Raw genomic sequence first — 19,549 nt, 5'->3', positions numbered from 1 at the left:
AGTTCTTTAAATAGTGCAGGTTTTGATTTTTAAAAATGAGGATGGCAGTAGGCAGCTGGAGATGTTCTTCAGGTTGAAGAATGAGGTCCTCAGGTGAGTGGTTGGCACATGAAAGTTTGAGACGCACTCATCTGGTTGCAGTAAGAAAAAAAAATGGAAGGGAATCTATTTGAGACAAACACATGGATACCCTCATCTGATGAAAAAGAGGTTTACTCTTAAGTGTTCTCTTGAAAAGCTGGAGAATGTGTTTGGGTTGATTGCCCATCTTACTCTTGATATAAGATGGTTGATATTAACTCTGAGGGATATAGACATTGATGTGCAAAACTTTAGAGAAAGTTTATGAATATTCCTGCATCACCTTCTCTTATCTCTTATCAATAACTTCAATTTTATTTTTTTAAATACATTATGATTCCCTGCTTTGATCACTTTTATTACATTACCTTATTCTGTAAGTCACTTAGACAGTGTTGGCTGTGTATCTAAAATAGATTTCCAGAATAGAAATACATCTGTCCTTTATACAGATCCTCTTACCTGGAAAGTGACTTTTTAGAGCAGATAGTTCGGGATACAAGTGTACCTTTCTAATCATAAGTTATAATTTTCACTTCGAGGACCCCAGGTATATTGAATTTTTGTTAATCTGCTTACTTTCCTGATTAAATGCTTGATCGAGAAAAGAAGTATTTGATATTTGCTAAGTCAATAGTGTTAGAATGCTTTTTGTGTTAAAGGTCCTAAATTAGTGTAAGACTTTATGGCTGGGTGAAAAAGTAGAAAATGTACCTTTTCTTTTCTAATTAGAGAGTTTATGTGTTTTGTTTCCTTTTCTTTGTTTTTTAACAGCATATCATGTCTGAACCTGAAGAAATCACTACCATGTCCGGACAGAAGCTACCACTGAAAATGTCTGTTGATTACATTTCTTTCTCTGCTCACACAGATTACCAGCAAACCAGTGAATTTATTCGTGCTTTGAAACCGCCTCATGTGGTTAGTCTGTGAATTTGATTTTCAACATTAAAGGCTGGAAGAGGCATGCCCAGCAGCAGCTGGCTCTCAGAGCAGACACTGCCTTCCTTACGGTAGCCGGTAGCGCTCTCAGCAGTGCCTTCACGTGCACTTGCATCTGACCTTTACCACTCCCCTTTGAGTCAGGCAAGCTGTGCACTTCAGTCCTCTCCATTTTACATGGCATCTCTTACTCAGATCTACCAGCTCCAGCGTTCTTTCTGTTCTTTTCTGCTGTGTTCTTTCTGTTTTTTTCTGCTGCCTCCCCAATAACTTAAGAGCCCTGGCTTTGCAATGTGACTGTTTTGAGTCCCAGCTCCATCCCTTACTTGCTCTGTAGCCTTGGGCAAGTTACTTAACCTCTCCTTAGCTCATGTGTAAACAGGGATGATAATACCTCGTAAAGTTATTGTGAGGACCAAATGAGAGCACATATATCTAAAGCACGTAATAGGGTGCCTGGCAAATGGGAAATACCTATTAATGTGGAGAGAGGAGAAAGGCAAGTCATAATAGTAAAAGCTAAAGATGCAGTTAGATATGAAATACATTACACAGCTCCTTACTAATGTGATTTGTTTATATTTTAAAGTTTTATGTAATTATTACAGTAACAGTTATATTTTGGGGGGACTGGAGAGAGTTAAGCTAAAGAAAAAGTATCTTAAATTAGAGGAACACTTATGGAACGTGAGTCTAGAAAACAGATGAAGCAATGAAGTACCCTTTCTGATTGTAGCATGTATCAAAACTTCATTCCTTTTTTATGGCTGAATATTATTCCATTGTCTGTTTAGACCACATTTTGTTTATTCATCTGTTGATGGACACTTGGGTAGTTTCCACCTTTTGGCCATTGTAAATAATGCTGCCATGCACATTGGCATGTGACTATCTGTTTGTGTCCATTTTCAGTTCTTTTGGGTATATACCTAGGAGTGGAATTGCTGGATCATGGGCTAATTCTGTGTTTAACTCTTTGAGGAATCACCAAACTGTTTTCCATAGCAGTTACACCATTTTACATTCCCACCAACAATGCACAAGGGTTCCAGTTCTCCATATTCTCGTCAGCTTGTTATTTTCCCTTTTTAAAATTGTCACCATACCAGTAAGGGTGAAGTAGTACCTCTTTGTAGTTTTGATTTTCATTTCCCTGATGACTAACGACGCTGAGCATTTTGTGTACCCTTTTGTTCGTTTTTTAGTTCTTTCTAGCATATAGTCCTCACAGGTAGTTACCATTGGCCCTTAATGAGCAGATTCTTTGGTGGAGAAAATCCCTCACCTACTTGGCTTTATAGCACGTCAAGTTTAGTTACAGTGTAGACAGTTCATGGGTGCCTTCTGGTGTGTGTTGTTTATGGATATCCTCCCAGATTTTAAAGCTGTGGAGGAAAAGCTGTACTGCTCTTTCTCTCTGGAATCACCACCTCATCCTCGGTCCCATTTTGTTGCTCTCCAGACTCTGTCTCTGCTGTCAGTTTAAATTCCTGGATTGAATTTGATGCTTACCTTCCTCCAATAACCAAGTCAGCAAGTCTGTCCACACGATAAAATAATAGTAGTGTTGGTGGTAGTGGTAAATAATAGCTAGCATTTATCGAGTATTTACTGTGCGCCAGGCACTGTACTGGTGTTTTACATGTATCAAGTCTCTTACTCCTCACAACCAACAACTGTTTTCTAGATGAGAAAACAGAGACGTTACATAACTTGCCTAGAGTTACGCAGCTAGCAACTGGCAATGCCAGGATTTGTGTTACAGCAGCCGGGCCCCAGAGCTGGGGCTCATCATCTCTAGGCCATATGCCTCTGCCTGGTGGTGACACTGGACAAGCTTCTGTTAGTCCAGGCAGGAAATCATCTACCAGTAGTCTGTAGGTTAAGAATGATCTGTCTTGTAAAAAATAAGTTATGAAAGTGAATTAGAAAGACCGGTAGCTAATGCAGTCGTTGTAAACACGTCTCCAAAACATGGTTTCATTTGGTTCTGGAATATTTTATATAATATTACTTTAAGAAATAAAGTATCAGAAGTCATTTTTTTTCACATAAAAAGCTTATTTTGTTAGTCTTATATTAAGAAACCTAAAGAAAACTGTGGGCGTTTTCTGAGATAGTAGGAGTAGCAATAGTCGCGTACAAGAAGAACCATATGCATTTAAAGCTGGTGGAGACTGCAGAAGTCACCTGGTCCAACCCTTTTGCAGTGTGAGCGCAGAAGCCTAGAAAAAGTACGGCTTTCACAAAGTTGTGTATCTCGATAGTGGCAAAAACTGGAACAGAAAAGAAGTTTCTTTACCCTATCTTGAAATAGTTCCACTTAAGGATCTTTTAAAGCCAAATAGAATGAAAACATCACACAAGTTTGATTGACTGGAGATCCTTAAAAGTAGTAAAGTTTAATAACTTCAAGTATATCTCCATTTCATATAATTAACTAATTCAGATAACAGCTGTCATTAATCTGAACTAAGGATGCTTCCCTACGCTCTTTTACAATTTACACTTTGTAGATTTTAGTCCATGGAGAACAAAACGAAATGGCCAGATTGAAAGCAGCCCTGATTCGAGAATATGAAGATAATGATGAAGTTCACATAGAGGTTCATAATCCTCGGAATACAGAAGCAGTGACCTTGAACTTCAGGGGAGAAAAACTAGCCAAGGTAAAATGTTATGGTTTTTAATCCTGTCCATTCCAAATAGTTCCTAATCCCTTTAGGGAAATGTATACTTCTTAAGAATATCCAGCTTTTAATTAATCAAATAATGTGCTCAACAATGATTTCTGTCTACTCAATATGCTATAAGACCTTGATCCTTGTGCTTTTAGGCTTTTTCTGGTTCCACTAATTTGTTTTTCACATGGAAAATTTTCAAATAAATTAGATCTTCAGTCTGATGGCTTTTAATCCACATTCCCACTTACTTTTCATACCCATGTTAGAGAGTAAACTAATGTCCATTACTGTTTTGTTTTTTTCCATTACTGTTTTTCACTACATCCAATACAGTATTCTGTCCACCTCTTGGCATTCTCCCTAAGAATCTAAAAATAGGCCCATATCTAAACATAATGTCTGTGGATATGATGGAATTTATAAAGATTTGTCTTTTCAAGAGTTAATCATTTTTGATGATGAAATATAAGGTTTTCAGAATTTAAAAAAGAAATAGTTATGAAAAAAAACCTTACCTTGGATTTTAGAGGGATGCTATAAGAAGTCTGCGTTTTTACCTCCTGTTCATCAAAAATCTTTTTAAGATACCGCTAAAGGAAACTTTTTAACTATCTGTCTGAAGTTTTATCTATTTATTATTTTTTTAATATTTATTTATTTGGCTGCGTTGGGTCTTAGTTGCGGCACGCGGGCTCTTTGTTGTGGCGCACGGGCTTCTCTCTAGTTGTGGTGCGCAGGCTCAGTTGCGGCGCACGGAATTAGTTGTCCTGCAGCATGTGGGATCTTAGTTCCCCTACCAGGGATCAAACCCGCGTCCCCTGCATCGAAAGGCAGATTCTTAACCACTGGACCACCAGGGAGGTCCTGTCTGAAGTTTTAAACATCAAACGTGTTAATGAGCAACTTTACAGAATTCTTTTAGTACATAATGAGCCAAATATGAGGAAGCTAATTGATGAATATCGTTTCTTGCAGTTGAATTTGAGGAAAATTTGCAAAAATTAGGATGTGAGGCTCTTCTTGCCAAAGAAGAGCAAATGGTTGTATTTACTCCTGAATCTTACTGTTCACAAAACTTTCCAGGGGCCAGTTTAATGGAAGAGATCTTATACCTGTAGAAAAATATATTCTATAGGTATAAGAATATTTACAGTTGGGAATCTAGAACGGTATTTCCCAAACTCTACTGGTTACAGTGTGGGGAGTAAAAGAAAGTTTTTCGGTCAATTGAGGAGAAGCCGAGTTGAACAAAATTAAGCTGAGTTTATAGCGAGACTTTCCAGAGTTTTTATTAGGCCATTGTGCATTATAAATCCTCAAGAAATACAGTATACAGCATTTAAAAAAATTTGTCTTTTCACATCTTTATTGGAGTATAAATGCTTTACAATGTTGTGTTAGTTTCTGCTGTATAACAAAGTGAATCAACTATACATATACATATATCCCCATATGCCCTCCCTCCTGCGTCTCCCTCTGACCCTTCCTTTCCCACCCCTCTAGGTGGTCACAAAGCACCTAGCTGATCTCCCTGTGCTATGTGGCTGCTTCCAACTAGCTATGTATTTTACATTTGGTAGCGTATCTATGTCAATGCCACTCTCTCACTTCATCCCAGCTTCCCCTTCCCCCACCCCATTCTCTCAAGTCCGTTCTCTACATCTTTGTCTTTACTCCTGCCCTGCCACTAGGTTCATCAGTGCCCCTTTTTTAAATTCCATATATATGCATTAGCATATGGTATTTGTTTTTCTCTTTCTGACTTACTTCACTCTGTATGACAGATTCTAGGTCCATCCACCTCACTACTAATAATTCAATTTCTTTCCCTTTTATGGCTGAATAATATTTCGTGGTATATATGTGCCACATCTTCCTTATCCATTCATCTGTCGGTGGACACTTAGGTTGGTTCCATGTCCTGGCTATTGTAAATAGTGCTGCAGTGAACATTGTGGTACATATTTCTTTTTGAATTATGGTTTTCTCAGGGTATATGCCCAGTAGTGGGATTGCTGGGTCGTATGGTAGTTCTATTTTTAGTTTTTTAAGGAACCTCCATACTGTTCTCCATAGTGGCTGTATCAATTTACTTTCCCACCAACAGTGCAGGAGGGTTCCCTTTTCGCCACACCTTCTCCAGCATTTATTGTTTGTAGATTTTTTGATGATGGCCATTCTGACTGGCGTGAGTTGATACCTCATTGTGGTTTTGATTTGCATTTCTCTAATGATTAGGATGTTGAGCATCTTTTCATGTATTTGTTGGCCGTCTGTATGTCTTCTTTGGAGAAATGTCTATTTAGGTCTTCTGCCCATTTTTGGATTGGGTTGTTTGTTTTTGTGATATTGAGCTGCATGAGGTGGTTGTATATTTTGGAGATTAATCCTTTGTCAGTTGCTTCGTTTGCAGATATTTTTCCCATTCTGAGTGTTGTCTTTTCATCTTGTTTATGGTTTCCTTTGCTGTGCAAAAGCTTTTAAGTTTCATTAGGTCCCATTTGTTTGTTTTTGTTTTTATTTCCATTTCTCTAGGAGGTGGGTCAAAAAGGATCTTGCTGTGATTTATGTCATAGAGTGTTCTGCCTATGTTTTCCTCTAAGAGTTTGATAGTGTCTGGCCTTAACATTTAGGTCTTTAATCCATTTTGAGTTTATTTTTGTGTATGGTGTTAGGGAGTGTTCTAATTTCATTCTTTTACGTGTAGCTGTCCAGTTTTCCCAGCACCACTTATTGAAGAGGCTGTCTTTTCTCCATTGTATATTCTTGCCTCCTTTATCAAAGATAAGGTGACCATATGTGCGTGGGTTTATCTCTGGGCTTTCTGTCCTGTTCCATTGACCTATATTTCTGTTTTTGTGCCAGTAACATACTGTCTAGATTACTGTAGCTTTGTAGTATAGTCTGAAGTCGGGGAGCCTGATTCCTCCAGCTCCATTTTTCTTTCTCAAGATTGCTTTGGCTATTCGGGGTCTTTTGTGTTTCCATACAAATTGTGAAAATTTTTGTTCTAGTTCTGTGAAAAATGCCACTGGTAGTTTGATAGGGATTGCACTGAATCTGTAGATTGCTTTGGGTAGTAGAGTCATTTTCACAATGTTGATTCTTCCAATCCAAGAACATGGTATATCTCTCCATCTGTTTGTATCATCTTTAATTTCTTTCATCAGTGTCTTATAGTTTTCTGCATGCAGGTCTTTTGTCTCCTTAGGGTAGGTTTATTCCTCGGTATTTTATTCTTTTTGTTGCAATGGTAAATGGGAGTGTTTGCTTAATTTCTCTTTCAGATTTTTCACCATTAGTGTATAGGAATGCAAGAGATTTCTGTGCATTAATTTTGTATCCTGCCACCTTACCAAATTCCTTGATTAGCTCTAGTAGTTTTCTGGTGGTATCTTTAGGATTTTCTATGTATAATATCGTGTCTTTGGCAAACAGTGACAGTTTTACTTCTTCTTTTCCAATTTGGATTCCTTTTATTTCTTTTTCTTCTCTGATTGCTGTGGCTAGGACTTCCAATACTATGTTGAATAATAATGGCGAGAGTGGACATCCTTGTCTTGTTCCTGATCTAGAGGAGATGTTTTCAGTTTTTCACCATTGTGAACGATGTTTGCTGTGGGTTTGTCATATATGGCTTTTATTATGTTGAGGTAGGTTCCCTCTATGCCCACTCTCTGGAGAGTTTTTATCATAAATGGGTGTTGAATTTTGTCAAAAGCTTTTTCTGCATCTGTTGAGATGATCACATGGTTTTTATTCTTTAATTTGTTAATATGGTGTATCATATTGATTGTTTTGTGTATATTGAAGAATCCTTGCATCCCTGGGATAAATCCCACTTGATCATGGTGTATGATCCTTTTAATGTGTTGTTGGATTCTGTTTGCTGGTATTTTCTTGAGGATTTTTGTGTCTGTGTTCATCAGTGATATTGGTCTGTAATTTTCTTTTTTTGTGATATCTTTGTCTGGTTTTGGTATCAGGGTGATAGTGGCCTCTCAGAATGAGTTTGGGAGTGTTCCTCCCTCTGCAATTTTTTGGAAGAGTTTGAGAAGGATAGGTGTTAACTCTTCTCTAAATGTTTGATAGAATTCGCCTGTGAAGCCATCTGGTCCTGCACTTTTTTTTGTTGGAAGATTTTAAATTACAGTTTCAATTTCATTACCTGTGACTGGTCTATTTATATTTTCTAATTCTTCCTGGTTCAATCCTGGAAGGTTGTACTTTTCCAAGAATTTGTCCATTTCTTCCAGGTTGTCCATTTTATTGGCCTATAGTTGCTTGTAGTAGTCTCTCATGATCTTTTATATTTCTGCAGTGTCAGTTGTAATCTCTCCTTTTTCATTTCTAATTTTATTGATTTGAGTCCTCTCCCTTTTTTTCTTGATGAGTCTGGCTAAAGGTTTATCAATTTTGTTTGTGAAAGAACCAGCTTTTAGTTTTATTGATCTTTGCTCTTTTTTTCTTTGTTTCTGTTTCATTTATTTTTGCTCTGATCTTTATGATTTCTTTCCTTCTACTAACTTTGGGTTTTCTGTGTCTAGTTTCTTTAGGTGTAAGGTTAGATTGTTTATTTGAGATTTTTCTTGTTTATTGAGGTGAGCTTGAATTGCTATGAACTTCCCTCTTAGAACTGCTTTTGCTGTAAAAAAAAGTTTTTGACTCTAGAACTGAAAACACACTTTAGGTGTATGTGTCATTTTTATATTTAACTTCATACAGGCATAGAGAAACTGTTGTCAATATCTGTTTCCCCAAATGTAGTTTTGTATTAAGAGTGTTGTTCTGTTATTTTAGCCATAATTTTATTTAAAATCATTAGCTTTAGTTATTTTTTTTCCTCAAGTGTAATAACCTTACTTCGGGAGAAGTCAGATTTATGGCAGCCATCCTCAGGCATGTAAAACAGAAACTAAGAAGGAGGTAAAGAAATCAGATCCACAAAAACTATCAAAAAACCCATGCAGTTTACTGTCGAGAATTGTCAGGCCAAGCAATTGTGTGCATGGTAAGAAATCAGCATGTTGGGAGCTAGCACACAGTTGAATAAAGAAAGAAACCGAGGCTGGCAGCACAGGGTGAAGCCAGAAGAACCACTCAGTCTTGTTCTCCAAGGTACTTGGTTCTCCCGGCACACACCTCATCAGCATCCGGGATGTCACTGCACTGAAATCAGCCTCCTTAAGTCACCAGCATTTAAGGAGAAAATGACGCCAACAAACCATGTGAAACAGAGCTAGGTCGCATTATAGTTACAAGAGCAAGTGTTACCACTGCCTCACTGCCATCTGCCCTTGACTGATGAAAGGTAAACAAATATGAAATATGGGGTCTTTGTCCGCTTTGAGTTCATTTATTTGTAGCTGAGAAAAGTTATATTTAAGAATGTTGGATTTCGTGTTTGCAAGAGTTTTGTTTGTTTGTTTGGTGTTATTGTTAGTTTTTGAACAGTCAGTACTCTCTTCTCTTAAAAAATGTTCCGCCTCAGTTGTATGAGCGCATCCATAGCTGTCTTTACAGAGCTTTTCATTCAGAGACGCTGCTGCTGTTCGGGTCCGGCATGGCCTTGCATCTTTGCATTACGGGGCCCCCTCCACCTACGGGGTCGGGAGCCAGCCTGAGGGAGCCCCGCACGCCTGGCCCTCGGTTGCTGTCCTTCCCACCGTGCTGTCTCTGTTGAGAGCTCTCTTAAGCCCCAGCACCCAGTAGGTTTACGTGGTTGCTGAACTGATTGGAACTGACAGAACCTAACCATTCTTGCCAGATCTGCCCCCGTGAGTCTTGCCTTTGGTCTCTTGGTAACCTTGTTACTGCCCTGGTCATAGAGGTATATAACATTTTATACTTTTCATGTTTAGATTCATGGGTTGTTTTCATGGTTCAGATGGTTCATAATTATGATTGAGTCCCTGAATAATTAATTTCATTTTATAAGAGTCTGTTCTCTTCAAATTGTTTTGGCTTTTTTTTTCTTTTTAATAGGTCATGGGCTTTTTAGCAGACAAAAAACCAGAACAAGGCCAGCGGGTCTCAGGAATACTTGTTAAAAGAAACTTTAATTATCACATACTTTCTCCTTGTGACCTCTCTAGTAAGTATACTATTAAATGTCAAATGTAATTTGATTTTAGCATTTAAAGAAAATCTTCAAAAACTTCTCTTACCCAGTGGCTAAATCTTAAGTAACAGCCAAATAACAAAGTATAAATAGTTGAAACTTAATAATCTAGTTAGCTTTATTTGAAAAAAAAACCTTCCTTGAACTATTACAATATTTAAATAACTTTTTTCTTAATTGGAAACATAAGTTCCCCTGTAAGACAGATTGACTACTGCCTTCTGAAGCCTGTCTTCTACCTTTCACCATGGAATACTGCTACTTTTACTTCCTGAAGTAATTTTGGACTCCCCACACAAGCTTGTTGATTTTTATCACCTGTAGTGTTAAGTCGCTTGCTGGGCCTTGTGTTTTATGCACGTGTAAATGCTAAGCTGTCATTACTTTTGCATTAATTACGATATTATCTTTAAGTAAATAACTGTGCTCAATATTATTTATATGGCACTAATGAATTAAAAGTGCTTTATCAAGGAATAAGAAATAGCAGCAGTGTTTAGGTGTTCAACTGTGAGATAAGCCACCTGTCAGCCTTCAGACTGTCACACAGTAGAATATAACTTGTTCCATGAACAGTTGTTGAGGTCTTACTGTATGCCAGGCATTGTGCTAGGTGCTGGAGGACTAGAGATGTACTAAGAATAAGAAGCACAGTCCCAGCCCTTGAAAAACTGTCTGTTGAGAGAAACCATCCTGTGAAGAGCTAATCACAGTACTGACCCGGGACATACAGAAGTGCAGGATAACATGTAAGGAGAGAACGGGCCTAGAAGGGTTGGGAAAAGCATTGCATACCAGGTAGCTCTCATGCCAGGTGGTGAAGGATAGCTAACCAGAAGAGATGGCAGAGGGCAGCTGGCTTACTGGCTTGGAGATGTTAGGGACCAGATGTGTTTTGGAGAATGAGAGTGCCTTCTTCCGGCTGGAGCACAAGTGAACTATTGGCCAGGGAGGGGGGGGAGGGGGAGGAGTGTAGGATGGGAACCAACTTTGGAGCACTTTGTTAGCTTGACAAGCATGTTCTCACTTACTTTGCTTTTACTTGTCTTTTCTTTACTCCTCGTATGTGTTTGCAAATTGTATTTTGTGAGACTAGTGTTGTTTCCTAAATTATATTTATTCTAATTTCCTCTCCAGATTATACTGACTTGGCCATGAGCACTGTAAAGCAGACCCAAGCCATTCCATATACTGGTCCTTTTAATTTGCTTTATTACCAGCTACAGAAATTGACAGGTGTGTATATTTATTGACATTCACTTAACTGTTTTCTGTTTTTGAGTAAGATAATTATATATCTAGGAAAGGATGTTAATTTTGGTAATTGTGTCAGAATTGCACAAATTTTCTTTGTACTTTACTTGGTCATGTTACTACCACCTTTAGGTGAAAATTTTGAAAATACACGGATAAACAATTCTTAAATCTCATAATACCTCTTATTATGATCCACTTAAAATTCTAAAATTGTCAGTAGTCTTTGCTTCTTGTGTTTAAAATCTACTTTAGCTTACTATACCTAGATTTTATCATAATTTCTTTTCTTTGTTCAGTGAAAATAATTTTTCTGGTTCCATCAGTACAAACCTTTACAGCAGGTTATATAACAGTACATGACCACTGGCCAAAGTCCAGTAAAGAGTAAACCTATTCTGTTTTCATATTAGACCATTTTGAATTAGAGATTTTTGTGTATTAACATCATGAGAGGTGAAGAGTTAAGTTAAAAGGCGTGGGCTCTCTCTGATAAACAAGAACACTTCAGATAACAAAGTTATGCTTTCTATGAATATGCTCTTTGTAATTCATACAGTGAAGTACTGCCATAAAATAAACCAGTAGAATATATCTTTTTTTTTACTTCAGAACCTCACGTTAGAATTATAGGTTATAACACAGGAAGTTAATAAAATACGTCTGAATTAATCCTTAATTAAGAGGTTACTACTGGGAAGACCAGAAAAGCCTTGTCTTAGACAATGGAATTTCCCTGTAGAAACTTTAAACTTATGAAGACAAACGGTAGAAGTGACATAGTTGTTGAGGTTCGTGTTAAATTTTAAGATGCTGGTCACTGAATCCCTTGTACAAACATAGGTGTTTGACAGTCACCAGAGTTTGCAACTGATAAGATGTTTAATGTCCAAGGTAAATCCTGTCTAGTTATATGAATATTTATAATACATGTTGAGACCTTTTAGTTGCTATAAGCAATTAATATAAAACTTCGCTACTTAAAATCTGCCTATACACAAGTTATTAAATTCATTGTGTATCACCTTATTTCAGCTGTCTCTATAAACAAATGAATAATTATACTCCAGAAGATTATTTTTAAATTTTTTTTATGGTGGCTTTCTCAAAAAATTTTTTTATTTATATACAATTTTGAAAGGTTACTTTCCATTTACAGTTATCACAAAATATTGGCTGTATTCCCCGTGTTGTACAGTACATCCTTGAGCCTGTCTTACACCCAGTAGTTTGTACCTCCCACTCCCCACCCTTATATTGGCCCCCCCCAAAAAAATCATATACATCTTACAATTTCTTTTTTTCAGGTGATGTAGAAGAATTAGAAATTCAAGAAAAACCGGCTTTGAAAGTGTTCAAAAATATTTCTGTAATACAGGAACCAGGAATGGTGGTATTAGAAGTAAGATAAGATCATTTACCTAAACAAGGAGGGGAGAAAAGTTTTGAGTTCACATGTAATTGTAGAGAAAATTGGGTTCTTCCCAATCAGGAAAAAAATTGTTGGAAAATATATATGTGTATATTTTTCTTTCCAAGATCAACATTAAATATAACATAACTAAGCATTTTCTATATAGTTACAGTAGCATAGAAACCAATAATAAATTAAGACAATATTTAGTATGTGAAATGAGCAGAAGTCTCTCATCTGAGTGAGTCTTAACAGATTTTGTGGTACCGCAGGTATCTTCAGTTATTATCAAAAGGTCTTAAAATTATCAAGATAAAAATATAATTCTGTTACTTTAAAGCAAACAAACTTGTCATGCAACACTTCTTAAGAGAGTGGAATTCTGAAGATTCAAATAAGCAACATTAAAATGACCCAAATCTGCAAAGCCTAGAAATCATTAATTTAGGTAAATGTGGTTGCCACTGTTAGAATTTTAAATCCATACTGGTAGAATTTAGAACACAGACACCAAATGACTTTGATGGTTGATTTTAATAGATTAGCATCCTGTTAAGTTTAAAGTTTAAGTTTAAAGAAGGACTTTCAAAGTGAATCCTGGAACCAAATGATACAGGGAGATACTTTGTCTCTTTCTCTGCCTCAAGGTTGAATGTAAAATTTCCCAGCTATATGGTCAACTATTCTGTCATACATTATTTTTTAAAACAAAAAAAGATCTGTCAGCTCAGGTTCCACTGCAGTTCACTGACTTAAGTCTGAATTTGATTTATAAGGCTAAAGGTAACTGGAGAAATTATCAAGAGGAATAGTTATCTATAACATGAAGTTACATACAATAATATATAAAGTGTTATCTGAGAAAGGGGAAAAGTTGTTAGAGACATTAGTTCTTGCTACCAAATACTATAAGGGAATGCATTTTTTATTCCCTAGAATTAACAAATCAAAGAAGATCTTAGAGGAAGTTTTTCAAGTGACTTGCTCATAAGAGTACTCTTTGGAGAGAGAATTAAAAGAAGGGGGTTACTCATTCCTGAAGTAATTCAGCTGGTCTCACCCTAACCTAGTAGACGTGGAAAACTTTCTTAGAGCAGCGGGCACATGGCAGTGTCAGGGGATCTTAGGCTTCATGTGAGAAACAAAAGTAAATCTTTAAAAATATTACTGTCTATGCTACTAAAATATAGTGACTAGGAATTTGAGTGTGAGTCACAGAACCAGCAATTAATTACTGCTTATGTTATCTTGTGCAAGTTACTTTTGAGTCAGTTTACTCTTTTATGATGAAGATGTGAGAGTTAAATGAGATAATGCATATAAGACACTTGCCACAAAGGACATGCTCCGTACATTTTAGTGTTGTTTAAAAAAAAAATTAGAGAATTCCAGCATTACTAATTAATTTCAGTAAACAGTGGGTTTACTGAAATTAATTAGTAATGCTAATCAATTTCAGAAAACAATTGATTTCAGTGAAATGCTAGAAGCAATAATCCCACACATACAGTCCGTGGATGGGTGGTAGTGATTGCAGCTTTGGGGGTTGGCTGGGTTTTACCTCCCTAATTCTGCCTCTTGTTTTTCAGTGGCTGGCAAACCCTTCCAATGATATGTATGCAGATACAGTAACAACCGTGATATTAGAAGTCCAGTCAAACCCGAAAATAAGGAAAGGTACAGAATTACTTCATTTTTATCACTTCTTTCATTTCTCCCACGGTTCTTTGAAATAAAAAGCAGAAAACAAGAGTCCTAAAGAACTTAAAATATCCTGATTTTTTTCATTCCTGTAACTTTTAAGATATGATATATGCATAACAATGTGTATTACTAATATTTTACTTTTTGTTATGAGTCTTCATTCATGCTGTAAAAACGTGGCTGCAATTAACACAAAGATAAAAATCTCTTAGTAACAGTTCTCTTAAAAACAATTTAATCAGAAATTCCAAAATATTGCTGAATTGAGCCAGCATGTCTAATAGGAAAATATGCTGCTATATTTGTGTTCAATAAAACTTGTTGAATAGAATGGAATTTCCACATGGGACAATTTTGCAGTAACTTTCTTTCCTTTTCTAAGAAGCAATTTTCAATCAAAGAAAACACCAATGAAAATATTTTTGTGTCATTTCTTTATAGTTTGATTCTGTTTTATACGTAATTCAGTATAACACGTTAAGGTGCACATGTACGGTAGCCCTTTCTGTTCCTGGGGGAAGAAGCCACCCTTGAAATATTCCGGGAAGCCTCACATGGCAACAGATCTCTGATAAAATATTTCTGTTTCTTAAAATTTTTTTTAAAAGTAAGCAAATAGTTCTTTGATTTCAGGAGAAAAAAAGCTTGGGTAACCACTTCATAATCCATCTGCTTGTAATTGGTCACATCTATAACATGAAACTAATAAATGCCTAGACAAATTAAATTATTCATCTAAGTTACTGGTAAGTTTTTGAATTTGGGTAATAGTCGTAAAATTACAATTTGGACACCATTTGATAATTTGTTTTAGCTGAATTAACTAGTGGGTAATGGATACCCCTGTGTGCCTGTAACATAAGAGATGGAGCTGTGCATTCATACAAGCCACAGAAGAACATCACACCTTGGATTCTCACATGATGTTCAGTATCACAGTCTTTGCCCGGGGGTACAAATACATTCATGCCAGAACAGTTTTAAAGGCAGTTGTCGGTTTTCTCTTATTATTTTACATTTTTCATATCTTAGGTGGTAGAAATATAAAAATGGGCGGGTATGTGGGAAAGAGGACCTTTTACCAAGGTCATAACTAATTCGTGGTGCAAAGTTAGGAGCAGCGAAGTGAGGGACAGGATTAAGTGCAGAGACCAGGAGTGAGAGATCAAGGCTAGAGTGCATGAGCCAGCCCACCTCCCCGTTCTGACACCCAGCTCTCCAGGAGCACGGCCCCTTCGCTTCGTAGCATGGCCTTGGTCACTTGGAATCAAACACTTCTGAACTGAATTGTGTTTTAACCTCCAAGGTTGCTTTCTGTTCATTAAATTCTGATAACTCTTTTGTAAAATGAAGTCAGATATTTGTATACTTCCCTGAAAAATGAAATTTCTATGCAAAAATGACACTTTTCCAAGGCCAGTTAGGATGTTGTGTGGTCTTCGGGGATGTTAAGTACCTGAGCTCCTCTAAGCCCATTTCCGCGCTGGGTGGCAGAAGAGGGGACCCAGCGCTTGTTGGTGTGAGATTGTCAGCTATGTTGTCAGAATGTCATCTGCTGTTCCGATGAAGACTCCACCTGATGATTGTGCTGAAAAACCGAAAAGATGCGGTGGTTTAACAGATAATCACCAAATACTTAATGTCTGTTGTACAGGAAGGAATATATGAGCTATCGTAGCTTGGTTTGACTTTATCTTGGGTATCTCTCTTAGCGCTCTGGTCCAAAGTGAAAATACACCTTTACTCTGATCTGCACTAGTGGAACTAAAAATAATCATCCTACTATTAGCGATCCATCTTAAACTAATTATAAAAACATTTGTTCACTAAGTTAAGCCTCTGGGCATTTTGGAAGAGGTTCATTGCTGAGAAGTCAGAACAGGCATTTTCCATGAGTGATTATAAAAGCTAACTGGCTGCTTCCTATTTCCTGGTTTCTCCCCACTTTGTGGTGTATCGAGAGTGGGATTTTATACTCTTCTGGGTAATGAGGTGCTTCCTTCTTTTAACAGTCATTTGACAGATACTTACTGAGCACCTGCTATTTAGTGGGTATTATTCTAGGTGCTTAGGGTACATCCATGAACAAAGCAAACATGCTGGCCCTGTAGGAGCTGACGCTCTAATGAGGGCTGGGCAGCTTGATCGGGTTTGGAGTGGGCACAGATGCATAGGGCTTTGTCGGCCGTTTTAAGGCTCTGAACTTGTAGTCGGAGTGAAATGGGTTACGTTGTAGGGTTTTTTAATTACTCTGGTGTTTATTGAGAGGAGACTGTTAGGAGGGCAAGTATAAAAACTGACAGGTTCCAGTGAGGAGCTTTTGTGGTCATGCAGGTGGGAGATAGAGGCTCAGGCAAGGGTGGAAGTGGTGGAGGTAGCAGAAAGTGGTTGGATTCTGGAGAAAGTAAAGCCAGCAGTATTTCCTGACGGATTAAATATGGAGCGTGAGAAAGGAAACAGACAAGATGAGTTTTAAAGAGATAAGACAGTGACCCGAGGCGTGTATGTGATACATCTGTATGGAAAGTTGTCCCCCGTGGGGCTAAGTGACAGGGGTTTAATAAGTAGTACTTGCTCCTTCAGAAGATGAAAAAGTATCACAAGGACTAGCACATACCCCCTCTTCAAAGTTGAGGGCGTTCATTCTATATATTTATCATTTAAACTAATTGGCTTTATTCTATCCAAATTTGATATTTTAACATTTTAGAGCAGAGTCAGCAGCTGTGGCCCCTGAGCCAAATCCAGTCCTCCACCTGATTTTTGTAAATAAAGTTTTATTGAAACACAGCTATGGGACTTCCCTGGCCGTCCAGTGGTTAAGACTCCATGCTTCCACCCGCAGGGGGCACAGGTTCGATCCCTGGTCAGGAAACTAAGATCCCACTTGCCGCACGGCATAGCCAAAATGTTTTTTAAAAACAAAGAAAGAAAGAAAGAAACAGCCAGGCCCATTTGTTTATATGCCATCTAATAATGCTGCTGTCTGAGCTACCACCACAGGGTTGAGTAGTTGCAGCAGAGGCTATGTGGTCCACAAAGCTTAAGATACGATCTGGCCATGTACGGAAAAAGTTGGCCAGCTCTATTCTAGAAACACTCACTTCTGTGAAACACTCTGATTCTATCAAAATAGCATTTGCTCCCTTTTCATTTCTTAGCCTGCTAACACTTTGGTCCAGATTCTGGAAATACAATTATATCTGTATCTGTGTGTGTGTTTAGCCCCAACTTCCATTTATATATAGTCCCCCTGTTCTCACTGAGGACACATGAGAAATCTTATACATTTTCAAAATGTATTCTTTAATGTCCTTATATTCCTTTACATTCTTCTGTTTTACACTGTACCTGTTTTCAGCATGTCTGTGCCCTGTTTTGACACATAGACCTAAGGGCAGATAGATGTATGTGTATGAGTGTATGACTTCACATTTAGTATAATCTCATGTATCTGAGGAGTTTGTCATAAACATTAGTAATAAATATATATACACACTTTGGAAAATTTCTTTTAATAGACAATTTCATAGCTTAGATGTTTGCTTTTTTTTTTTTTTTAAAGGTTTATTTATTTATTTATGGCGGTGGTGGGTCTTCGTTTCTGTGCGAGGGCTTCCTCTAGTTGTGGCAAGCGGGGGCCACTCTTCATCGCGGTGCGCAGGCCTCTCACTATCGCGGCCTCTCTTGTTGCGGAGCACAGGCTCCAGACGCGCAGGCTCAGTAGTTGTGGCTCACGGACCCAGCCGCTCCGCGGCATGTGGGATCTTCCCGGACCAGGGCATGAACCCGTGTCCCCTGCATTGGCAGGCAGACCCTCAACCACTGCGCCACCAGGGAAGCCCAGATGTTTGCTTTTTAATAATGTGTTTTATGAGATTGCTTTTACATGTCAGCTAAGTGCTTAATACTTAACAGAATTGATTATAATTAAAGTATAAAAGTTTTATTATATAGTTTTCTTGGCTGGCATTTAGTTACTTGTATATTCAATTAAAACTGATGAATTTAAAATTAGAGTGACTATGGTCTGAACTATAGAACAATTTAGGAGAAATGACAACTTGGCTCTTTTCCACATAGAGTAGATTCACCACAGTCAACTTTAGAACATACACATTACTCCAAAAAGAAACATTGTGTATCTTTTAGCTATAATTCCCCATACTCCCCACTCTCCCCAGCTCAAGGCAACCACTAATCTACTTTCTGTCTCTCTGGATTTACCTATTCTGGACATTTCATATAAATGGAATCCTACAAAAGGTAGTCTTTTGCGTCTGGCTTCTTTGACTTAGCATAATGTTTTCAAGGTTCATCCATGTCTTTCATAAACAACCTCTCCTGGCCATGTGTTGTGTTTTTATTGACAGTCTAAGGTTAAAACCTGAAACTATGACATTTGAATTTACTAATGAACAGCCGGTGAGCTTTTCATGCCCGGGGGATTGTAAAAATATAGAACTGTGTGGCTGAATTCAACTACATAAACAACAAGCATAAAGACTTTAAAATTAAAAAAAAAAGTTCATCCATGTCGTAGCATGAATCAGTACTTCATTCCTTTTTATGGCCAAATAATCTTCCATTGTGTAGATATAGCACATTTGGTTTATCCATTCATTTGATGATGAACATTTGGATTGTTTCTACTGTTTGGCTATTGTGAATAATCCTGCTATAAACCTTCATGTACAAGTTTTTGTATAGACATGTTTTCACTTCTCTTGGGTCTATGGAGTAAAATTATTGGGTCATATGTTAACTCTCTATTTAACTTTTTTGAGAAACTACCAGTTAATCCACTGTTTTATTGCTGGTGATGAACTGGGAGGTACTTAGTGATATTTTCTGGCAATATTGAAACTTCAGCTCAAGTATGGCTCATCTTCCTGAACTGTCAGATTACTTTGTTTTGGGGGAAAAGCTAAGTAATCTAACTGGCAAGTGATTTTAAGTATTTTATTAAAACTACTGTAAGTGCATTATATGTAGTAGAATTGCTAAATTTACTTAATATTTTAGATAAAACAAAAACTTCAGAGCTCTCTGAGGATGGATGTGCTCCTAGACCTCTTGGAGTTCTAATTTCACTCACTTCTGCTCATAAATGTGGAAAAGACGGAGAAACATTGGAAATAAATGTTTAAATAATCTTAAATGTCACTTGTGGTTCCTTAACAAGAACATGAAATAAAGTGATGAAAATATCAGTTTGCCTCAGCAGGTAGATGCTCTGTATACATTTGTCACTTGAAGGATTCTACAATTAACCACTTTGGTTTCTCAGCAACTACCTTCTGATTATTGATTTGGAAATTATTCTAAACAGGAATTTGGAAATTGAAC

At 37.3% G+C, this 19,549-nt stretch overlaps 1 protein-coding gene across 2 annotated transcripts in view; it reads left to right on the top strand.

Moving 5' to 3' along the window:
• Positions 1-19,549, top strand: part of CPSF3 (cleavage and polyadenylation specific factor 3) — a 44,590-nt gene that overhangs the window by 20,388 nt on the left and 4,653 nt on the right. For both annotated transcript variants that reach the window (XM_007195663.2, XM_028162225.2), the window contains 6 exons: positions 856-1,002; positions 3,540-3,692; positions 9,693-9,801; positions 10,966-11,064; positions 12,390-12,484; positions 14,086-14,173. In XM_007195663.2, coding sequence (XP_007195725.1) covers positions 856-1,002; positions 3,540-3,692; positions 9,693-9,801; positions 10,966-11,064; positions 12,390-12,484; positions 14,086-14,173 — 691 coding nt within the window. The remainder of the gene's footprint in view (positions 1-855; positions 1,003-3,539; positions 3,693-9,692; positions 9,802-10,965; positions 11,065-12,389; positions 12,485-14,085; positions 14,174-19,549) is intronic.

Source organism: Balaenoptera acutorostrata, chromosome 12 (assembly GCF_949987535.1).
Source record: "Balaenoptera acutorostrata chromosome 12, mBalAcu1.1, whole genome shotgun sequence".
Lineage (NCBI taxonomy): Eukaryota > Metazoa > Chordata > Mammalia > Artiodactyla > Balaenopteridae > Balaenoptera > Balaenoptera acutorostrata.
Note: the sequence above shows the minus strand (reverse complement) of the source record. Positions and strands in the feature narration are given on the sequence as shown.